The 21,669-nt window shown below is 46.0% G+C and overlaps 1 protein-coding gene across 5 annotated transcripts in view; it reads right to left on the reverse strand.

The window, feature by feature from the left end:
- CTIF (cap binding complex dependent translation initiation factor) overlaps nucleotides 1-21,669 on the reverse strand; it is a 198,128-nt gene that overhangs the window by 59,165 nt on the left and 117,294 nt on the right. For all 5 annotated transcript variants that reach the window (XM_028748038.2, XM_028748039.2, XM_028748041.2 and 2 more), the window contains one exon: nucleotides 77-515. In XM_028748038.2, the coding sequence (XP_028603871.2) occupies nucleotides 77-515 (439 nt within the window). The remainder of the gene's footprint in view (nucleotides 1-76; nucleotides 516-21,669) is intronic.

The raw sequence follows: 21,669 nt of genomic DNA on the forward strand, positions 1-21,669 counted from the left end.
CAGTGGCTTCCCCCTACCTAACGTCTGGGCTGGGGGTGCCTGCATTTCAGCTTGCTTCAAGAGGGAAGGGAGTCACCTTCTCTTTTAGCCTCCTGCGTAGTCTGTCTTTGGAGGACTGGAGCAAGTTGATTTTGGGCCTCTCGCTTATCCGCTCGTGGAGGCTGTCTTTCCGCCGGCTCTCCGGGTCCTGGATGTACTGCGGCGACTGCCTGTCCGTGCCTTCGCTGCCGCGGTGGACCTCCAGCGGGATGTGCACCGTGCAGACAGAGGCATCCTCGATTTTCAGGTTCTCAGTCTCTTTGGCATTTCTGTGCGCCTCCTTCTCGTTAGGCGAGTGTTTCTGGTTGTGGTGCCACCGCCGGTTTTGGCTGTAGCCGTGGTGGCCGGGCCGGCCTGCCGAGTGCGGCGCTTGGCCTCCCTGCGAGGGCTTCTGGTGTTCCCTGTTGTGTTTGGCGGTGCCCTGTTGGTGCTCCGTGTGTTGCTGAGACTTGTTTCCACCAGGAGCCCTTTGCCTCCTGCAAAGACAAGCAGAGGGTTTATTGATTTGGTCCTCTTCCTCCTTTTTTTATTTAAAAAAATGCTGAATCTGTTAGCACATTTTCCCCCCATTTGTAATTACATAAATATATTTTCACATTACCAGAACCTCAGTACAGTGGTACCTCGGGTTACATATGCTTCAGGTTACACACTCCGCTAACCCAGAAATAGTGCTTCAGGTTAAGAACTTTGCTTCAGGATAAGAACAGGAATTGTGCTCCGGCGACGTGGCGGCAGCAGGAGGCCCCATTAGCTGAAGTGGTGCTTCAGGTTAAGAACAGTTTCAGGTTAAGTACAGACCTCCGGAACGAATTAAGTACTTAACCCGAGGTACCACTGTATAGATACCTTACTATTATTATTTTTTATAAGATATCTATTAAGCTTTTTTCAAAAAACACATAAATTTGCGAAAAAGGAAATTACAAACAAAAAATTACAATTTTAAAGGAAAAACACAGAAAATGTAGAAAAACTAAGAAAAAGTACAGATCGAAAATACATACAAAAACCAAAAAAGACAAAGTAGCTAAGAAGAAAAAAAAGTTTAAAAACAAATCCAATTTTCACAACTTATAGTCTCATTTCTTATTTTCTTGACTTCCTCACACCTCCCCATTTTGTATTCCCATTTATATAATTGATTCAGCAAATCCTTTCCTTCTTTCATTTACCTTAACTTTTGATCTTAACCTATTATAACAATATATTTTCATCCATTATCAGTCCATATTTACATATTCTTATTACTCTTATTTGCCAACACCACTTATTTTCAATCCAACATCATTTTAGCATTCATTAATTTTACAGTATTTCTGCAGATAGTCTTTAAATTTCTTCACTGTATAGATACCTTAAAAAATATCAAACAAACATATCCCCCCCCCCCCCGGAGCAATAGTAAAACTCCCAGAACAGTTGTAAAGCTAAGCAGGCTCCGGTATGGTTTCAAATGGGATGGGGAAGCACATGTTGAGATTCCTGCACTGCAGGGGGTTGGACTAGGTCAGGCATAGGCAAACTCGGTCCTCCAGATGTTTTGGGACTACAACTCCCATTATCCCTGACTGCTGTCCCTGTTAGCTAGGGATGATGGGAGTTGTAGTCCCAAAACATCTGGAGGGCCGAGTTTGCCTATGCCTGGACTAGATAGAACCTGGGGTCCTTCCCAATCCTACGTTTTTATGATTCTATAAACTGAAGATAAAGAGCGTAAAGAAATAACTATTACAGCAGGTTGAAAGCAGCACAAGCTTAGACATTAAAATCGAATTTCTTGCTCCAAACATTATAAAAAACACCTGTTCCCCCATAAACCTGTTCATATGTATTCTTTTATAATAGGTAGCTTAATCATAGTTCAATGGACCAAATCTTCTTGATTCATTCAGATATAGTAGGAATATATATTCTTCCCCCGTATCAATTTTTAGAGATTATAATCTTAGCTGCAATTATAAAGTGAACCATTATTTCATGATCATTTCCCATTATATCATCTTTTAGATAACCAAGCAGAAATGTTTTAGGTTCCAAGGGGATATGGTATCCTAATATATCAGCGGTATCAGCCTGAATGGATTTCCAGAATATTTCCAATGGATGATAATTCCGGAAGATATGCATGTGATCTGTTTTCTTTTGGTCCTTTTTGTACCTGCACCTGCATTTGGGAACACCCAAGGGCTTTAGGGATGCGGGTGGCGCTGTGGGTTAAACCACAGAGCCTAGGACTTGCTGATCAGAAGGTCGGCGGTTCGAATCCCCGTGACGGGGTGAGCTCCCGTTGCTCGGTCCCTGCTCCTGCCAACCTAGCAGTTCAAAAGCAAGTCAAAGTACAAGTAGATAAATAGGTACTGCTCCGGTGGGAAGGTAAACGGCGTTTCCGTGTGCTGCTCTGGTTCGGCAGAAGCGGCTTAGTCATGCTGGCCACATGACCCGGAAGCTGTATGCCGGCTCCCTCGGCCAATAAAGCGAGATGAGCGCCACAACCCCAGAGTCGGCCATGACTGGACCTAATGGTCAGGGGTCCCTTTACTTTTAAGGGCTTTAGAGGATCTTCTGCCTCCCTGACATTAATGACAGAACTCACCAACGGTATCTGACATTATACTGACAAGCAGTGTATGGGTTTTACTCATTTATTTTTTAATAAAATACCATCTACTGCAATTTCACTAATAAAATCATCATCATCATCATCATCATCATCATCATCATCATCAGGACAGTGCTTCTCAAACTTCGGTCTTCAGCTGTTATTGGACTACAACTCCCATCTTCTCTGACCACTGGTCCGGTAGCTAGGGATGATGTGTGTTGTAGTCCAATAACAGCTGGGGACCCAAATTTGAGAAACACTGACATAGGAGGTTGGAAGGCACAGAAGCTAGGAGGGCGGCAGGGCAGTTTTCGGTGGTGCAGCCTAGTCTATGGAGCACTGTCCCCCCAAATGTAATCTCAAAACGCCAATTGAAAACGTTCTTGTTCATTTGGGCATCCGGCCTGTGATTTATTCTATCCTGGGTAACACTGCCTCCCTATAGAGATCTGTTTGTTGTGCCTATGCTGTTAGGTGTCGTTGCCGTCCTTGTTGTTTTAAAAACAATTAATTTTGTGGAGGCGTCCTGTACTCCGGATCAGAGGAAGGATGGGGCAGAAAAAACACCCAACGGACAAACAAAAAGACGAACAAACCAATTGGCACCCCAGAAAATAAGTTATTGCAGCAACAGGTCTTAATGTGGCGGCAGCGGCCCCACTCTGCCAGATATCATTGGTTGCATTTGTGAATCGCTTCCGCCAAAAAATCCCGAAGCGATTTAACAATAAAACGTACCTAAAAACGATTTCGAGCTCAACACATATACAGATTGTATCCTGTTCTCTCTTTCTTTTGGAGTGTGGGGTAGAGGAGGAGGATGTGCTTTAAATGTACGGCGCGTCCACAGCCTGGGACAAAACTCTCCACTCAAGTGGCTTGTTGGAAAAAGAAAAGGCTTTCGTAGACGCCAAGAGGATAACAGAGACAGAGCCTGTCTGATATGGGGTGATACATGCAGCGGCTACTTGTACAGGGAGTCTCCATATACTCCTTATCAGGAGCACCCTGGGCAAGGAACTCTATCGGCGCCCCTCCTGCCCCCTTGGCAAGGAGAGCGTCCAGATTCCACAAGGGCCCCCTAGCTAAAGAAACGCACACGGCAGATAGTTAACTCTGCATTGTCAAAAGCGGACACTTAACAGTTGTTCCTACGACTCCAAATACAGTGGTACCTCAGGTTACATACGCTTCAGGTTACAGACTCCGCTAACCCAGAAATAGTACCTCAGGTTAAGAACTTTGCTTCAGGATGAGAACAGAAATCGTGCTCCGGCGGCGCGGCAGCAACAGGAGACCCCATTAGCTAAAGTGGTGCTTCAGGTTAAGAACAGTTTCAGGTTTGAACAGGCCTCTGGAATGAATTAAGTCCTTAACCCGAGGTACCACTGTACCCACAGACACCAGTCTAGCGTGCTCACCCGAAACCTTCTCGGGCTTTGCCTGCCTGCGCCTGCAGGCACTTGGAGCCAGCGCAATGTATTAAAAAGGTAAAGGTACCCCTGCCCGTATGGGCCAGTCTTGACAGACTCTAGGGTTGTGCGCCCATCTCACTCAAGAGGCCGGGGGCCAGTGCTGTCCGGAGACACTTCCGGGTCACGTGGCCAGCGTGACAAAGCTGCATCTGATGAGCCAGCGCAGCACACGGAAACGCCGTTTACCTTCCCGCCAGTAAGCGGTCCCTATTTATCTACTTGCACCCGGGGGTGCTTTCAAACTGCTAGGTTGGCAGGTGCTGGGACTGAGCAACGGGAGCGCACCCCGCTGCGGGGATTCGAACCGCCAACCTTTCGATCGGCAAGCCCTAGGCACTGAGGCTTTTACCCACAGCGCCACCCGCGTCCCCAGCAATGTATTACCAGAGCTCAAAATGTCCGAAACCGGTATTACAATCTGAAAGCCATATTGGTTTCCGACCATTTATCAATATATTGCCCAGTTCTACTCAGCCCTAGGGATGCGGGTGGTGCTGTGGCTTAAACCACAGAGCCTAGGACTTGCCGATCAGAAGGTTGGCGGTTCGAATCCCCGCAACGGGGTGAGCTCCTGTTGCCTGGTCCCTGCTCCTGCCAACCTAGCAGTTCAAAAGCACGTCAAAGTACAAGTAGATACATAGGTACCACTCTGGCGGGAAGGAAAAACGGTGTTTCCATGGGCTGCTCTGGTTCGCCAGAAGCGGCTTAGTCATGCCGGCCACATGACCCGGAAGCTGTACGCCGGCTCCCTCAGCCAATAAAGCGAGATGAGTGCCGCAACCCCAGAGTCTGGGGTTAATGGTCCTAATGGTCCTAAATGACTGGCCCTAATGGTCAGGGGTCCCTTTACCTTTACTCAGCCCTATCCGGAGATGCTGGGGATTTGAACCCGGGACCTTTGGCATGCAAAGCACGCACCCTCAATGAGACAGCTACAGCCCTTCCCTTCCCTTTCTGCAAAAGCTTGAAGTCGCAGCCGACCCCTAGAGCCTTTTGTTGTCTCCTAGATAAAATCAGGTACAGAAGTCAACAATCCAGTTTTGCCAAACCCTGCGAACGAGGCAGATCTCTGTCTCGTGTTGTCATAGCACAGTAACTACCTCCAAGCACTACACTTCCTTTTACAAGCAGAACAGCCCTGGGGTCAGGCCACCGTAATGGCATACCCCTCACCACAAAGATTGCATCTCTTATATTTATTTAAATCTGGGGGAAACCTACAAGCAAGTTATAACCCTAAAGTGGTCGTTGGCTTTAGGGCTGTGATCCAAGCCTGCTTACTCGGAAGCAAGTGCCACTGACGTCAGTGGAAGGGGCTTCCGGTAAAATCTAAGATATTTTGGTTAGAGGAAGAGGCCGATTGATGATGCAGTAAATCTGCAAAGATGTGGAGTTCTTGCTCTCTAGCAGTACAGTGGTACCTCGGGTTACATACGCTTCAGGTTACAGACTCCGCTAACCCAAAAATAGTGCTTCAGGTTAAGAACTTTGCTTTAGAATGAGAACAGAAATCGTGCTCCGGTGGCGGCGCGGTGGCAGCAGGAGGCCCCATTAGCTAAAGTGGTGCTTCAGGTTAAGAACAGTTTCAGGTTAAGAACAGACCTCCAGAACGAATTAAGTATTTAACCCGAGGTACCACTGTACACATTTATTCGAGGCCTGAGAATGCCCAAGGACCATGCGGCCATTTCAAATGGGTTTGCAAAAATTCATCCCCTCATCGCTTCTGCGTGTGTACCCCTTATCTCTTGCCTGCGCTCCCACTTTCCCTGCCTCTCCATCTAATGCTTCCCTGTTGGCTGTCTCACATCACAACCCCTGCCTTAATTCCCCTTACTAGAAGCTGCCTAAGGGGGCCTGGCTTGTGTAGGCAAACAGGAGGCCATTTATGGTCATAGCCCACTGACCACAGAGACTATGTCCAGAGGAGGGCAACCAAAATGGTCAAAGGCCTGGAAACGATGCCTTATGAGGAACGGCTAAGGGAGCTGGGCATGTTTAGCCTGGAGAAGAGGAGGTTAAGGGGTGATATGATAGCCATGTTCAAATATATAAAAGGATGTCACATAGAGGAGGGAGAAAGGTTGTTTTTGTTCAGTTTCTGTTAATTGGTTCTCGTGGGAAACTTGCAGATTCTAGCTTCACACAATTAACTCAAGGTGGTGTCAATTTACTCTTGGCAGAAAGCCCAGGTCTGCTTGACCTAGAAACTACTTACTCTGATTGGTTAACGACCAGCACTCAACTCTGTTATCAAGGGATTGCTAGCTCAGTTTGAGGTGAGGTGTTGTTAGGAGTAGAAGTGCTGTGTATGGTTTTGAGAGAGAGAAAGAGAGGATTTATTTTGCTTTGTTTTGTATGCAGAAACTCTGCTGGTTTTATTTTCTCCTTTTTAATAAATCCTGTAAATAGTTATTCTGAGTCTAGCTGACTTGTCATTACTGCCGCAACTAGCTTCTTCGCTGTGCAGGAAAACTCTGCTACGTTTGGGCTAAAGCCAGTAGGGCTATGCCTGACACTCCAAAGTTCCATGAGGTTATGGGCATTGTGCTGCCAGCCTGAGTTGCGGTGGTGTCAGCATCAACGGCGTTGGTTCCAGTAGTTCCAGAAGTTGTTGTTCCTGCTGGTGCAGCAGATGGACTCTGGCTGGTTCCTGACCGTGGTGAGCTGGTGACTCAGCGGACACAAGGACAACAGCTGCAGCGTGTGAGTGCTGGGTGCTGTGGTTCCTGTTTTCTCTCTCGGTGGTCGTGAGTAGCTGGTTCCGGGTTCCAGGGACATCGCTCTCAAGATGGCCTCACAACCAGTTCAGATGGCTTTTGAGCGTCTGAATGACTCCAATTACTTGCTGTGGTCAGAACGCATGCAGGCAGTGCTGCAGAGGGATCGTCTCTGGCAAGTGGTGAGTAAGTTTCCTGCGAAGCCTGATGATGAAGACCTCGATAAAGACCAAAGAGCAAGGGCCACAATTGTCTTGGGGCTGGAAGATTCCCAGTTGCCGTATGTGAGGGGAATCAAGACAGCTAGAGGTGTGTGGCAAGCACTTAAAGAACTCCATGTGCGTGAGACAGCGGTTTCCAAGCTGTTCATTCGCAAGGCATTGTACAAGGCAATGTTACAGCCTGGGGTTACAATGCAGGAACACCTACACAGTTTACAGTTAAAGTTTGCTGCGCTACAGGAAAGAGACTGTGCGTTAGACCAGCAGGAGAAGGTGGCTATTATTTTGAGTTCTCTCCCGGAAAGCTGGGATAATTTAGTTTTGTCTCTAGAAGGCATGCAGGAGCATGATTTATCAGTCAGTTACGTTACTGGGCGTTTGATTGAAGAATGGCAGAAGAGGCAAGAAAGGTCGTTGGCTGCAGAGGCTTCTACAGGTGGGCGGTTTGGAAGGAGTTCTCATGCCGTGCCAGAGGTGGAGCGAAAGCAGCGTACCGGTGAGGAGTCAGCGTTTGCTGTTAGGCGTTGTTTCCGATGTGGGTCTTCAGCGCATCTAAAACGACAATGTCCGGAGTTGGTCAAGTCTCAGTTGCCGGTGCAGGAGCAGAGACGAGATCAGCAGCAGCAGCAGCGAAAAAAGAAATTCTTCAAACGAAAACAGTCGGCTCAGCTGGTGACCGGCGAGGTCAAGATTGCTGATGAGAAACAAGCGGTCTGGGTGGTCGATTCGGGAGCATCTCGCCACATCGTAAATACAGATGAATTGTTTGTTTCCAAGAACTCAGCACAGCGCAGCCAGGTGGCTCTAGCAGACGGAAGTACTTCCGAAGTGATTTCGGGGGGTGCAGTTTTTGTTCCTTGTCTTCGTGAATGCCTGCAAAATGTACTTTGTGTGCCGTCATTAAGGAGCAATCTGATGTCTGTAGATTGTTTGCTAAAAGCTGGGTTTAAAGTGTATTTTGAAGGAGACAGTTGCGTTATTAAGAAGGCTGGTGAGATTTTAGGCACTGCTAAGTCAGAGGGAGGCTTGTTTTGGCTTAAAGCAGGATCTCAAGTTGCAGCAGTAGTCAGTAAATCTCAGCCTGCAGTGAATAACAAAGCTATACATGACAACTGTGTGCACTTATTGCATAGGAAAATGGGGCATGCTTGCTGGAAAAGTGTACTAAAAATGTCTGAATTGGCTGATGGGGGTAATTTAAAGAGTTGTAACAAGTACCTTGATTGTAATGTGTGTAAAAAGGTTAAAACCCACAGAGTCTCTTACCCCAGAAGTGACAGAGTTAGTGAGTCACCGCTACAGCTGGTTCACATGGACGTAATTGGTCCATTTGCTGTAAGCAGGGGTGGATCGCGCTTTTCACTAACAATCGTGGATGACGCCACACGTTATTCTTGGGTTTTTCCCATGAAAAATAAGGGTGACGTGTTCACCAAGTTTAAAGGCTGGGTGGCATCTGTGGAAAGATTTCTGTCCATTAAACTTAAAAGGATTCAGACGGACAGAGGTGGCGAATTTATGTCAAATGCCTTTAAAGATTGGTTACAAAAGCGTGGCATTGGGCATAGAAAAACGAACGTTTTTTCCCCAGAGGAGAATGGCGTTGCAGAGCGGAAAAACAGATCTTTACAAGATATGATGTTTGCCATGCTTGACGATGCTGATTTGCCCATGTCTTATTGGGGGGAGAGCATGCTCACCGCGTGTTATCTCCAAAACAGGCTCTTTCATCAAACAATAGGTACAACCCCGTACTTTAAATTGTTTCAGAAAAAACCCAAAATTGACCATTTGCATGTGTTTGGATCAAAAGCCTGGGTATTAATTCCGAAACAAATGAGGAAGAAGGGAGATCCTAAGACCAAACAGTTAGTGTTTGTGGGTTACCAGGAGCTGGGAAAAGGTTTCCGCTTTGCTGAAGGGACAAATGGCATTGTGATCTCCAGGAATGCCAGTTTCTGTGAACATAGTGGCTGGGAGAGACTACATGCCAATACTGAGGTTTGGTTTGAACCTTCCCAGGAGCTTCATGACTCTGAAGGTAAACATAGAGAATCAGAGTCTGAGGGGGAGGAAAGTTCAGATAAGAGCTCTCAAGAAAGTGGAGTTAGCCAAAGACCAGTTGCTATGCAACAAAAGAGAGGTCGTAGTTCTGAGGAGGAAAGTGGGTCAGAAGAAAAATTTTCTCCCAGAAGATCTAAAAGACAAAACAAAGGAGTGCCTCCGGTGCGTTTTTCTCCAGATACTGCAAATGTGTTTAGTGTAATTGCAGAACCCAAGAGTTTTCAGGAGGTGTTAAAGTTACCAAAAGAGGAGGCAGAGCGCTGGAAACAGGCAATGGAGGAAGAGATGTCCTCTCTGAATGAGCACAAGGTTTTTACACCAGTAGCAGCGCCTGAGGGGGCAAAGATTGTAGGCTGCAGGTGGGTGTACAAACTTAAACCTCTGGTGACAGGAGAGTACAAGTACAAAGCTCGTTTAGTGGCTCAAGGATATTCTCAGAGGCCTGGAAAAGATTATGACGAGACTTTTTCCCCTACTGCTAAGGGGGACAGTGTAAGGCTGATTTTAACGCTTGGAGCAAAGAGAAAACTCCTGTTAAACCATTTTGACATTCAGACTGCATATTTACATGCGTCAATATCAGAAGACCTGTATCTTGCCGAACCGCCTGGTTATGAGACAGGTTCCAATAGAGTGTTGAAATTAAACAAAGCTCTATACGGTCTCAAACAGGCTGCAAGATCTTGGAACAAATGTTTCCATGAGGCCTTAGTGTCATTTGGTTTCAAGCAGAGTACAGCTGACAATTGTGTTTATGTACGTGGTACAGGCAGTGATCAAGAGTTTTGTCTGATTTATGTAGATGATGTTTTGTATGCATGCAAAACAGATAAACAAACTAAAAGATTTGCCAAGCAATTGTCCAGTAAGTTCAAAGTGAAAGACTTAGGCCCGGTTAGGACATATCTAGGGTTGGAAGTGTGCTGGGCCCAAGATGGCAGCTGTCTAATTAGTCAGCAGAACAAAGTTAAACAACTACTGACTACATACAGGATGCAGGATTGCAAAGGGGCAGTGGTGCCTATGGATCCAGGTTTCATAAAAACACTTCATATAGATGAGAGTCCTGAATTTGAACATCCTGATGTATATCACTCTGTAATTGGAAGTTTATTGTATATAGCACAGTGGTCCAGACCTGATATTAGCTATGCAGTAGGCATATTAAGTAGATTGGTCTCAAAACCCACACTAAATGCCTGGAAAGGGGTAAAACAAGTTCTGAGGTATCTCAAACAGACAATTGGCTATATGTTACAATTAAATTCTTCAGAGGATGAAATGTTGAGTTGCTACTGTGATAGTGACTGGGGAAATTTGCCGGATAGAAAATCTGTCACAGGACTAGTCATAATGGTCGGTGGAGCTTTAATCAGCTGGCGGTCACGCAAGCAGGACGTTGTAAGTGTGTCATCAACGGAATCAGAGTACGCCGCATTGAGTGAATTGTGCAACGAGGTGATTTATTTCAAGCATTTGTTGGCAGATTTAAATGTAAATTGTGGAGAACCAGTACAAGTTTACATTGATAATCAAGCTTGTATAACCTTAAGTAAAACAGAGGGATTCAAATCGCGTTCCAAACATATCTCTGTAAAATACCAAAATGTACGTTGCTGTGTACAAGACAATGTAATCACCTGTACTTATGTATCAAGTGAAGAAAATGTAGCAGATGTATTAACTAAACCATTGGCAAAGATAAAGAACAAGCGAATGTGCAAGGGTTTAGGTTTGCTGGAAAAATGATCTCCTACATAGGTGTATTTGGTGTTAATTGTTCAGCAGAATCTGTGAGGGGGTGTTCAGTTTCTGTTTCAGTTTCTGTTAATTGGTTCTCGTGGGAAACTTGCAGATTCTAGCTTCACACAATTAACTCAAGGTGGTGTCAATTTACTCTTGGCAGAAAGCCCAGGTCTGCTTGACCTAGAAACTACTTACTCTGATTGGTTAACGACCAGCACTCAACTCTGTTATCAAGGGATTGCTAGCTCAGTTTGAGGTGAGGTGTTGTTAGGAGTAGAAGTGCTGTGTATGGTTTTGAGAGAGAGAAAGAGAGGATTTATTTTGCTTTGTTTTGTATGCAGAAACTCTGCTGGTTTTATTTTCTCCTTTTAATAAATCCTGTAAATAGTTATTCTGAGTCTAGCTGACTTGTCATTACTGCCGCAACTAGCTTCTTCGCTGTGCAGGAAAACTCTGCTACGTTTGGGCTAAAGCCAGTAGGGCTATGCCTGACACTCCAAAGTTCCATGAGTTTTCTGCTGCTCCAGAGAAGCGAACACGGAGCAATGGATCCAAACTACAAAAAAGAAGATTCCACCTAAACATTAGGAAGAACTTCCTGACAGTAAGAGCTGTTCGACAGTGGAATTTGCTGCCAAGGAGTGTGGTGGAGTCTCCGTCTTTGGAGGTCTTTAAGCAGAGGCTTGACAACCATATGTCAGGAGTCTCTCATGGTGTTTCCTGCTTGGCAGGGGGTTGGACTCGATGGCCCTTGTGGTCTATTCCAACTCTATGATTCTATGATTCTATGTTGGTGGAGCAGAAGTACCGCCTTGTAAAAATCCAGCATGGATGCCTACTCTGACACCCACGGTGCTCGGCCCAGTATACCTGAAGGAGTGTCTCTACCTCCATCGTTCAGCCCAGACACCAAGGTCCAGCTCCGAGGGCCTTCTGGCAGTTCCCTCCCTGCTAGAAGTGAGGTTACAGGGAAGCAGACAGAGGGCCTTCTCGGCAGTGGCGCCCGCTCTGTGGAACACCTTCCCATCAGATGTCAAGGAAATAAATAACTATCTGACTTTAAGAAGACATCTGAAGGCTGCCCTGTTTAGGGAAGTTTTTGATGTTTGATGTTTTATCTTGTTTTTAATATTCTGTTGAGAGCCACCCAGAGTGGCTGGTGAAACCCAGCCAGATGGGCGGGGTATAAATAATAAATTATTATTAGATGATGATGATGATAATAACGATGATGATGGAAGCCTCTGGGTTTTACCAAAGACATTTAACCAAGACATTTGCCAGTATGATACTGTTACATACAGTGGTACCTTGGGTTAAGAACTTAATCGTTCTGGAGGTCTGTTCTTAACCTGAAACTGTTCTTAACCTGAGGTACCACTTTAGCTAATGGGGCCTCCCGCTGCCGCGCAATTTCTGTTCTCATCCTGAAGCAAAGTTCTTAACCCGAGGTACTATTTCTGGGTTAGCGGAGTCTATAACCTGAAGCGTCTGTAACCTGAAGCGCCTGTAACCCGAGGTACCACTGTACTCCTCTTGGTAACAGCCATTGGGGCAGACTAGCCAGCCCCACCTTTCCCCCATATTCCACTGGCAGTGCATGTATATAGGGGGCACAGGGGACAACACACTGCTGTAGAATAGATGCCCCTGTTTTCATCTGAGGAAGGTGTGCTGTAGAGTCCACTGTTGGGATACTGCCAGGGAGACAAAGTCCATCATGGCCCCACGTCGCCTCCGGACGTCCATCGATCTCCCGTAGACACGCAGTATCAGCAGTTAGCGACACGAGCTCCAGAAATAGCTTGCCACATTCCAGTGCTGATGCACGCTCTTATCAGCAGATAATGCACAGCGAAAGATGCACGCAGGAGAGCATTATTTAAGTTTATTCAGCGTCGGTCAGAACAAAGAAAAAACATGACTGCCTTCTTCAGTGTTGAGGCACCGAGTGAGAAACGAAAGCAACAGAAAACATAAACTTCCTGTCAACAGGAAATACGCAGACTCTGTGACTCACAAAGCCTGCTCCCTTTTAAGGTGGAACGGAAATATCCTAACCTCCACAACATTTGGAGGGTCATCAATTCCCCAAAGCTTCTTTCCTTGAGTCTTCCCCTCTTTTGTCTTGCTACTCTGTTGGGGCTTTGCTTTCTTCTTCCCAAGAGGATCAACGTCTTGTCCTGCTCTCTTAAGATCAAAGCACCATCTCAAGTCCAGCCAGAGGCAGGTAAGATGTAGCTCTGGCCTATGTGACATGAAAACAGCTCGGCCAATAAATTACAGAGCCTGAATTGTCCTCAACAAACAGCAACAAATCCCCACACACAGTACGGTATAGATTTTGTTGCTGATGCGTGGTTTCCCAACGCACACAGGAAGCTTTCCTATCAGAGGTCAGAGAACTGCGACATCTTAGCTCAGTCCTGTCTGTTCCCACGGACAGTGACCGTCTGGGGTCTTAGGCAGAGGTCTTCTCCATTTCCTCTTGCCTAAGCATCTTAACTGAAGTTGCTGGGATTGAAACTTGAACCTTCTGCACACACAGGTGAGAAATGCATGATTCTGAGAGGTTAGTTGAATTGCAGAAGGCAGACTTCCTATTCATTAGAATTGGTTTTTTTTGGGGGGGGTCTATTTGGTTTCCAGGACACGGGTGGCGCTGTGGGTTAAACCACAGAGCCTAGGACTTGCCGACCAGAATGTCAGCGGTTCGAATCCCCGCGATGGGGTGAGCTCCCATTGCTCGGTCCCAGCTCCTGCCAACCTAGCAGTTCGAAAGCACGTCAAAGTCCAAGTAGATAAATAGGTACCTCTCCAGCGGGAAGGTAAACGGCGTTTCCATGCGCTGCTCTGGTTCGCCAGAAGCGGCTTAGTCATGCTGGCCACGTGACCCGGAAGCTGTACGCCGGCTCCCTCGGAGAATAAAGCAAGATAAGCACCGCAACCCGAGTCGGCCACGACTGGACCTAATGGTCAGGGGTCCCTTTACCTTTACTACTCATTTTGCATCACTGAGATCTGAAAAGTGAAGGGCATTTTTCTCTTGTCCCTTGCAAAGGGGGGGGGGGGTGGATTTCTGCCTGCAAATGCAGCCCAAAAGGGTGCCTTGCATCCTCTCACTGATCTTCAGACACCACAGATTTCCAAAAAGGGCACATTATTGTCGGTTGTAACGCAGAAGATTTAAAATAATAATAATAATAAAATTAAGGAAATTGAAGGCCATTTAAGTTACAGAGGAGCCAAGATTTGGTGCATCTTTGAAGTGTCGTCTTTTCCAGAGCTTCCATGTTACATCGTCTGTTTCAAATTGCATTAGATTAGAGCTGTGAGCAAATGGCTTCTCAAAAGTCTCCATCCTATTTGCAAACAGAGAAACCGGGAAGCCCTTCTCAACAAACTTCTTCAGGAAGATTTTTTTTTAAAAAAAAGTATCTTGGGACTAGCACAACTTATTTCCCTTCCCCCCTATAATGGTGGAGGTTGTTGCCCATAGGAACGGGTAGGGTGGAAAGCTGGGAGGCCAACAGTAGGTGGCGCTAGAGCCAATGATAGGTAAGGTAAAGGTAAAGGTACCCCTGCCCGTACGGGCCAGTCTTGACAGACTCTAGGGTTGTGCGCCCATCTCACTCAAGAGGCCGGGGGCCAGCGCTGTCCGGAGACACTTCCGGGTCACGTGGCCAGCGTGACAAGCTGCATCTGGCGAGCCAGCGCAGCACACGGAAACGCCGTTTACCTTCCCGCTGGTAAGCGGTCCCTATTTATCTACTTGCACCCAGGGGTGCTTTCGAACTGCTAGGTTGGCAGGCGCTGGGACCGAGCAATGGGAGCGCACTCCGCCGCGGGGATTCGAACTGCCGACCTTTCGATCAGCAAGCCCTAGGCGCTGAGGCTTTTACCCACAGCGCCACCCACTAACTCTGGTTTTGTCCCCATTTTCCTCCCTGCTGAATTCTACAAAGGCAGAAGTGAGACCAGGGAGGAGGAAGCTGACAACCCATGCCACCTCCTAGACAGGATGTAAGTAAGATGCAGAGAGAGGTGGTGCCCATCACATTGCTGACAATTTCATGGCATCGTGACCTCCTTTTTCCAGGGGTGAAAAAAGGAAATTCTCAGTAGTTCTGAGTGGGGGAAAATGTCTCCTGTGAAATTTCAGCTCAGCTCTAATTAAAATAGTATTTCAAAGCTCCAGTGCTTTCTTAAGCGCTCACGCCATTTTGCAAGGGGAAATCCCAATTAAAATCCGATTAAACATTTTTCACCTGCAGCTAATGAGCTGATCACAACATGAGCTGATTCTGTTTTGGCCTCTTTCGCTGGAATTCCATGTACAGGAATAGGAATTTTAACCACGGACTACTGTATATAGTAAGGCTTGCTGATCTCATTTCTCATTTAACTCTCCAGACTCTTGAAAGCCAATGATTCCCAAGGCCTGAGCGATTACCATGATGCAGAAATTGCCGAAGGAAATGTCAACAGGAAATGGAGTTGCAGGTGAGCAAGAGAAGTTCTAATTTCTTCAGGTCCTTGTAAAACCAGGGGGCTCCTCTCTCTGTGTTGACTAGCCAAGCACCCATTGCCGTGAAATGCAAAGTTTGGGAGCAAGGAGCACTGGAATATTTCAAGGGGGCTGAGAAGACGCAGCAACACACGGCACCCTCCTCTTCTGCACAGGATCATCATTAAGAGGCAGGTTACACACTGGGGAAGGGTGATAGTTCAGTGCGTGGCATGCAGGAAGGTTAATATAAGTAATACTGAGCTGGATGCATCAATGGCTTGACTCAATATAAGGCAGCTTCCCATGTTCCTAGAAGGGAGGTTTTGCCCTTGCGGCAACAGTGACCTCTAGTGGCACCTAACTGTCATTCATTTCTACAGAACAAAATTAATTTGTGGGTTTATTTATTCGTCTTTTAGAAGGCATAGGTTTGCTTTTCTGTCTATCAAGCCAGCTGCCTGAGGAAGGAGCTGTGTTTGGAAGTAGAAGCCCAGACCTCCTGATCAGGAACACCTGATGTGCTCCAGAATCTGGCTTGGTGGTAGAGGTGGCAGTAATTCTCCCTGACAGGTTGTTGATTGCCAAGGCAGAGTCAGACAATCTCCAGAACCTGGAGGTAAGGGGTGAGGCCCACAGTGCTTTTTTTTCAGGAAAAAAAAATGTTTAGGGGTACTCTCATTTTCCTAATCATATTGAAATACTGCCCCTCAATGAGGCCAAACTTAGATTCACAAAATGTTTAGGGGTATGTGTACCCCTTCGTATGCATGGGTGAGGGAGTGAGGTGGGTGAGGGAGTCCATTCTTTTGTTCTAAACAGTTTCATTTAAAAAAAATAATTTCTCATTTTCAATTTTACAACAAATTCACAAAACAATATAACCAAACCATAATCATAACTTCAATGTCCCTCCCCTTCCATGGTTCATTGTTGTTTTATCTTTTGCTGCTGCATACTCTAGTTACTCCTTATTTAATCTTAACCAATTTATAACTCATTTACCATTTCTGCCTGCAATTATTCTAATCCTGCTAACGTTTTTAGTTGTTTGCAATAAGCTTTCAAAGAATCCACAACTTCCCCCCATTCTTTCTTAAAAAATTCTTCCTGATCTCAAACTCTGTTAAGTTAGCCATGTTGGCATATTCCATTAATTTAGTCTGCCAGTCTCCCTTGTAGGTGCTGTATCTTCCTTCCATATCTGGGCATATAACCATCCGGGCCGCTGTGGTTGCATACATAAATAAGTTCCAAGAGTTTCAAACAAAGATGGGCTCTCCCAAGCCCACATTCCCAACAAGTTCACACTGCTGTCTCAGTGATGTCTAAAAGGTAAAGGTAAAGAACCCCTGGACGGTTAAGTCCAGTCAAAGGCGACTATGGGGTTGCGCCGCTCATCTCGCTTTCAGGCTGAGGGAGCCGCCATTTGTCCACAGACAGCTTTCCAGGTCATGTGGCTAGCAGGACTAAACCACTTCTGGTGCAATGGGACACCATGATGGAAGCCAAAGCACATGGAAACGCTGTTTACCTTCCCACCACAGTGGTACCTATTTATCTACTTGCGCTGGCGTGCTTTTGAACTGCTAGGTTGGCAGGAGCTGGGACAGAGCAATGGGAGCTCACCCCGTCGCGGGGATTCGAACCACCGACCTTCCGATCGGCAAGCTCGGTGGTTTAGACGTCTATGCTGGCATGGTCATGTCTGCAGATTGAAGATGTCAGGATCCCTAAGGGTGTGCTCTACAGGAGCTGGCTTCCAGCCCCAGATCAACTGGCAGACCAACTCTGCGTTACAAAGATGCTTTCAAAAATGACATGAAGCTTTTCAAAAATGACATCTGCGCCAGATGCGACAAAACATGTCATAGCAGGTGCTAAGTCCAACAGTTTGACTTCACAAAGGCACACTCTTGAATCGTCTCCTGAGACAGACGGTTGCCAATAACTAGACTGCATGCACTACGAGAAACACGTACCGTATTTTTCGATCAATAAGGCACACTTTTTCCCTCCTAAAAAGTAAGGGGAAATGTGTGTGCATCTTATGGAGCGAATGCAGGCTGCGCAGCTATCCCAGAAGCCAGGGATAGTAACGCAATCCTGCCTCTTCGCTCAAGAGGCTTTGTGGTGCTTTCTTGTTTCTTGTTTTCCTCCTCTAAAAACTAGGTGCGTCTTATGGTTGGGTGCGTCTTATAGAGCGAAAAATACGGTGCGTTGTCTCTGTGGGGCAGGGGGCAAGAAAGCTGAACCTCACTGACCACTGGAAACAACATTTGTCTGCCAAACGCAGCCAAAATGTGTGGACCCCTGTTTGGGAGGCTTTGTCACCAGCGGAAGCTCACAAATAGACTAAACGCAGGCAGTCAACTGCTGTCTCTCCCTGAAATTCTTGCCAGTGCCTCTCTCACCATGGAGAACAGCAGGAGGAGAAGGCAGACAGGCTTATGAGCACAGAACATTCTCTGTAATAATTATCATTAACGGACATAGTGCAGGCCTATAGCACTTGTTACACGCCAGGCCAGACACAACCCATCATCTGTGTACGGAGGCCGGAGAATCCCTTTGTTTGCACAACAACAACAAAAGCAGTCATTATGAAGATGTTTCTTGTCAGGCAGGCAGCAAAACCAGAAGTTCATTAAGCTGTGCCTCAAGGCCATAGCTCAACAAGAAGATCTGTAACTGGAAGCAGGAGCAATGATAGGGGAAGGAGCAGAACTCAGGCACAGAACATCTGCTTTGCATGCAGAAGGTTGCAGGTTCAATCCCTGGCATCTGCAGATAGGGTCAGGAATGCCCCCCTACCTGAAACTATGGGGAACTACTGCCAGTCAGTGCAGACAGTACTAGCTAGGTAGGCCAGTGGTTTGACTCAGTACAGTGGTACCTTGGGTTACATACGCTTCAGGTTACAGACTCCGCTAACCCAGAAATAATACCTCAGGTCAAGAACTTTGCTTCAGGATGAGAACAGAAATCGTGCTCCAGCGGCGCAACGGCAGCGGGAGGCCCCATTAGCTAAAGTGGTGCTTCAGGTGAAGAACAGTTTCAGGTTAAGAAAGGACCTCCAGAACGAATTAAGTACTTAACCCGAGGTACCACTGAATACAGCAGCTTCCTGTGTTCTTCTGTTTATCCCTGTCTCCATTTCCCTCCACTTAAAAAACCAAAAACTCTTTATTTTTAGATAGTTAGCCATTGGGGTTTAGGATGTGTCTTCTCAATCTCTGTAAAGTGCCGTGCAAACAAATAAAACAATCACGTCAGCACAGGAGCAGGCAATTTGTGAATACTACTGCGATTCACAAATCTTAGTTCAGCGAAATATTTAACTTATACCCGCCATAAGAACAAGCAATCATCTTTCTGAAGCTCTGCTTCGACGATCCCCACTCGACGATCTCAGGAATAATTCCCCTCTGGAGAAATGTTATTTTAAACATTTTTTTTTAAAGGCACAGAGATTTGTTTTACTTTGCAAAGAAACAAATTTGCGCTGACCTGCTTAAAATGTGCTTCGCTGGAGGAAGTGGCCATTAGCCTTTGCTGGTCAGTGGCTAAAACTGTCCCCCGGGCTTGTTTGCCAAACCAACCTTGTCCATCAAAATTGTATTCCTTGGCTCCCGTAGGAGGTCAGACCTCCTGTCTGTGGCCAACTGGCTCTTAACTGTCAAGACTGAGCCCTTGTGTTTGGCTAAACAGAGGAAGAGCTGACCTGTTTTCTGTGGTAATGGAAGGAATTCGTGCTTAAGGTTTTTTTAAAAAAAAATGGTTGGCTGAGTTTATGAGACACTGGACCGTCTTTTACCAGAAAGCTGGTTGGAAAATCAGGTGATGGAGCATTCCTCTCTGACAGCCTAGCAGGAGTGCCTCCGTGTTACAGTGGAGCAGAATGAGTGCAGGTACCATCCTCAAGTCTGCATTTGCAGGAGCAACATGTCTGAGCTCGTAGATCAGAACATCACTACCGCATCACTGTTAATTAACCGAAGGTGACTAATTTTAATGGTACAGTCATACCTCGGGTTACAGATGTTTCAGGTTCGTTTTTTCGGGTTACGAACCGCCAAAACCCAGAGATACTGGAATGGGTTACTTCCGGGTTTCGGCGGTCGCGCATGCACCGAAGCGCTAAATCGCGCTTTGTGCATGCACCAAAACGCAACCGCGCATGCACAGACATGCCACTGCGGGTTGTGAACACTGTGGGTTGCAAATTTGCATCCCACATGGATCACGTTCGCAACCCAAGCATCCACTGTATTATCGTTTCTGTCCTTGTGTTTACAGGGTGTTGTTGTTTTTTTGCGCTGGTTGTTTATTGTATTTAATGTATACATTTTTGGTAACTATTTAAAAACAAAGAAACACACGCAGAACACATCTCTGAAATCCTCCCTCCACTCACAGCATCACTATGGCAACTATGGCCAGCAATGCTTTAAAATGCACATTGAAGATGATGGCGTTTGCTATGGCTTAGCACCCACGGGCTACTGTTCCTATGCGATGTGGCTTCTGAGAGTGCCGTTGTGGGAGCCTAATTTAAGGCTGCAATCTTACAAGCAGGACTATATTTCTTTTTTAATAAACAACAACCTTTTTTTACTTTATTTTCAACACAGTCCACAACAACTCATACACACAAACAAACCCACCACCACTGACAATTATCAAAATTAAACTCCTATCCCCTTACACAAAGAAAACATAACAAAAATAAAAGACTTCCTTTGTCCTGTAAATGGCCTCCTTATTTACTTCTTGTATACTGTTTCTTTTAGCTGTGATTATTACAATTCTTCCTAATTATGACTTTAAAAAACAACAAAGTCTCCTGTAGAAATTAATCCAAACAAGTCCAGGTGTATATTTGGGGGCACTGCTTGGTAAAGTATTCTCTGCATTTCCCCCATTCTTTGTGAAATTCTTGTCTAGGTTGTCCCCTAATTGTTTCCGTTAATCTGGCCAATTCCGTATAATCTAATAATTTATCCTGCCATTCCTTTTTTGTTGGCACAAATTCTTTTTTCCAAGGGCTATATTTCTGAGTAGACACGCAGAGTCTACACAGAGCATGTGAAATTTGCTCTGAAATCGTGTAAAACATGGGGCAAAATAGCATATTAAAAAACTGGAGACTAGATAAGCATAGAATAATTTGTTCCGTCACTTCCTTGCTCTGTTGACGTCCGTTCCGTACAGAATTTTTACATTATTATTCTGTGTCATTGGGCGGCTAAAAGTTCTTGCACTCCTGACGAGTTCACAAAGAGACCTGTCAACTTCTTCCGAGATCAAATGACCAGGCACCGGCTAAGTTTACTTTAAAATTATTCCACTCCTCCCACATGCCCCTGCCTCCCACTTACTCACATAATCCCAGCTGGAGCCCCACAGAGTCACAACCTGGTCCCCTTTCACCCTTCACAGTTCTAAATAGTCTACGCATTTAAACTATTTCCCTGCCCCTCCTCCTTTTTTGTTACAGCTGTTTTTATTTACATCTCCATGAATCTTTGACCCAGGGCAATGAGCCATTCCTCTGTAGTCTCTTTATTCCCCATAAAATATTTTGGAGTAGGACTTGCAGTCAACAAACAATGGCTGTTCCAGCATCAGCCACAGTAAGCTCCTTCAGGGGCTCTCAGGAAGGATGAACTAATCCCAATTTTCCATGGCATTTGGTTACTTCCTACATGCGGTTTTTGCAAAAATGCACGTCAAGCTCAGAAGCATGCACCAAGCCCTTCCAGTGTGAGATCATCGTAACTCGTTCCCCCACGTGGATCCATCGCAAGAGATGTGCAGTCGAAGATTCGCCTGGTTGCTACAAATCAGAGTCAAACCCATCTTTCATTGCCCCTTTCCCCAGGAGAGCACATTTCTTCACTTGCCTTTTGAAAATTTCCCTTCAGACAATCTGCCTTCTGCTTCCCTTACAACCATTGGACTAATGATTCACAGAATTTTATGACTGAATGAACATACTCATGAACATTCTATGACATCACAGCAGCTCAGCCAGTGGGTGAGAGGAGGGGCTTACAGCAGTTTTCAATTTGGACTCACAACTGTCCATGGAGGAGCAGGTTAATTCTGTGTCCAGGGCAGCTGGCATCTGGTGTGCCAGCTGAGACCCTACTTGCCTGTGCACTGTCTCGCCAGAGTGGTACATGCTCTGGTTATCTCCCGCTTGGACTACTGCAATGCGCTCTACGTGGGGCTACCTTTGAAGGTGACCCGGAAACTACAACTAATCCAGAATGCGGCATCCAGATTG

The sequence above is a fragment of the Podarcis muralis genome, chromosome 11 (assembly GCF_964188315.1).
Source record: "Podarcis muralis chromosome 11, rPodMur119.hap1.1, whole genome shotgun sequence".
In the NCBI taxonomy this organism is placed as follows: domain Eukaryota; kingdom Metazoa; phylum Chordata; class Lepidosauria; order Squamata; family Lacertidae; genus Podarcis; species Podarcis muralis.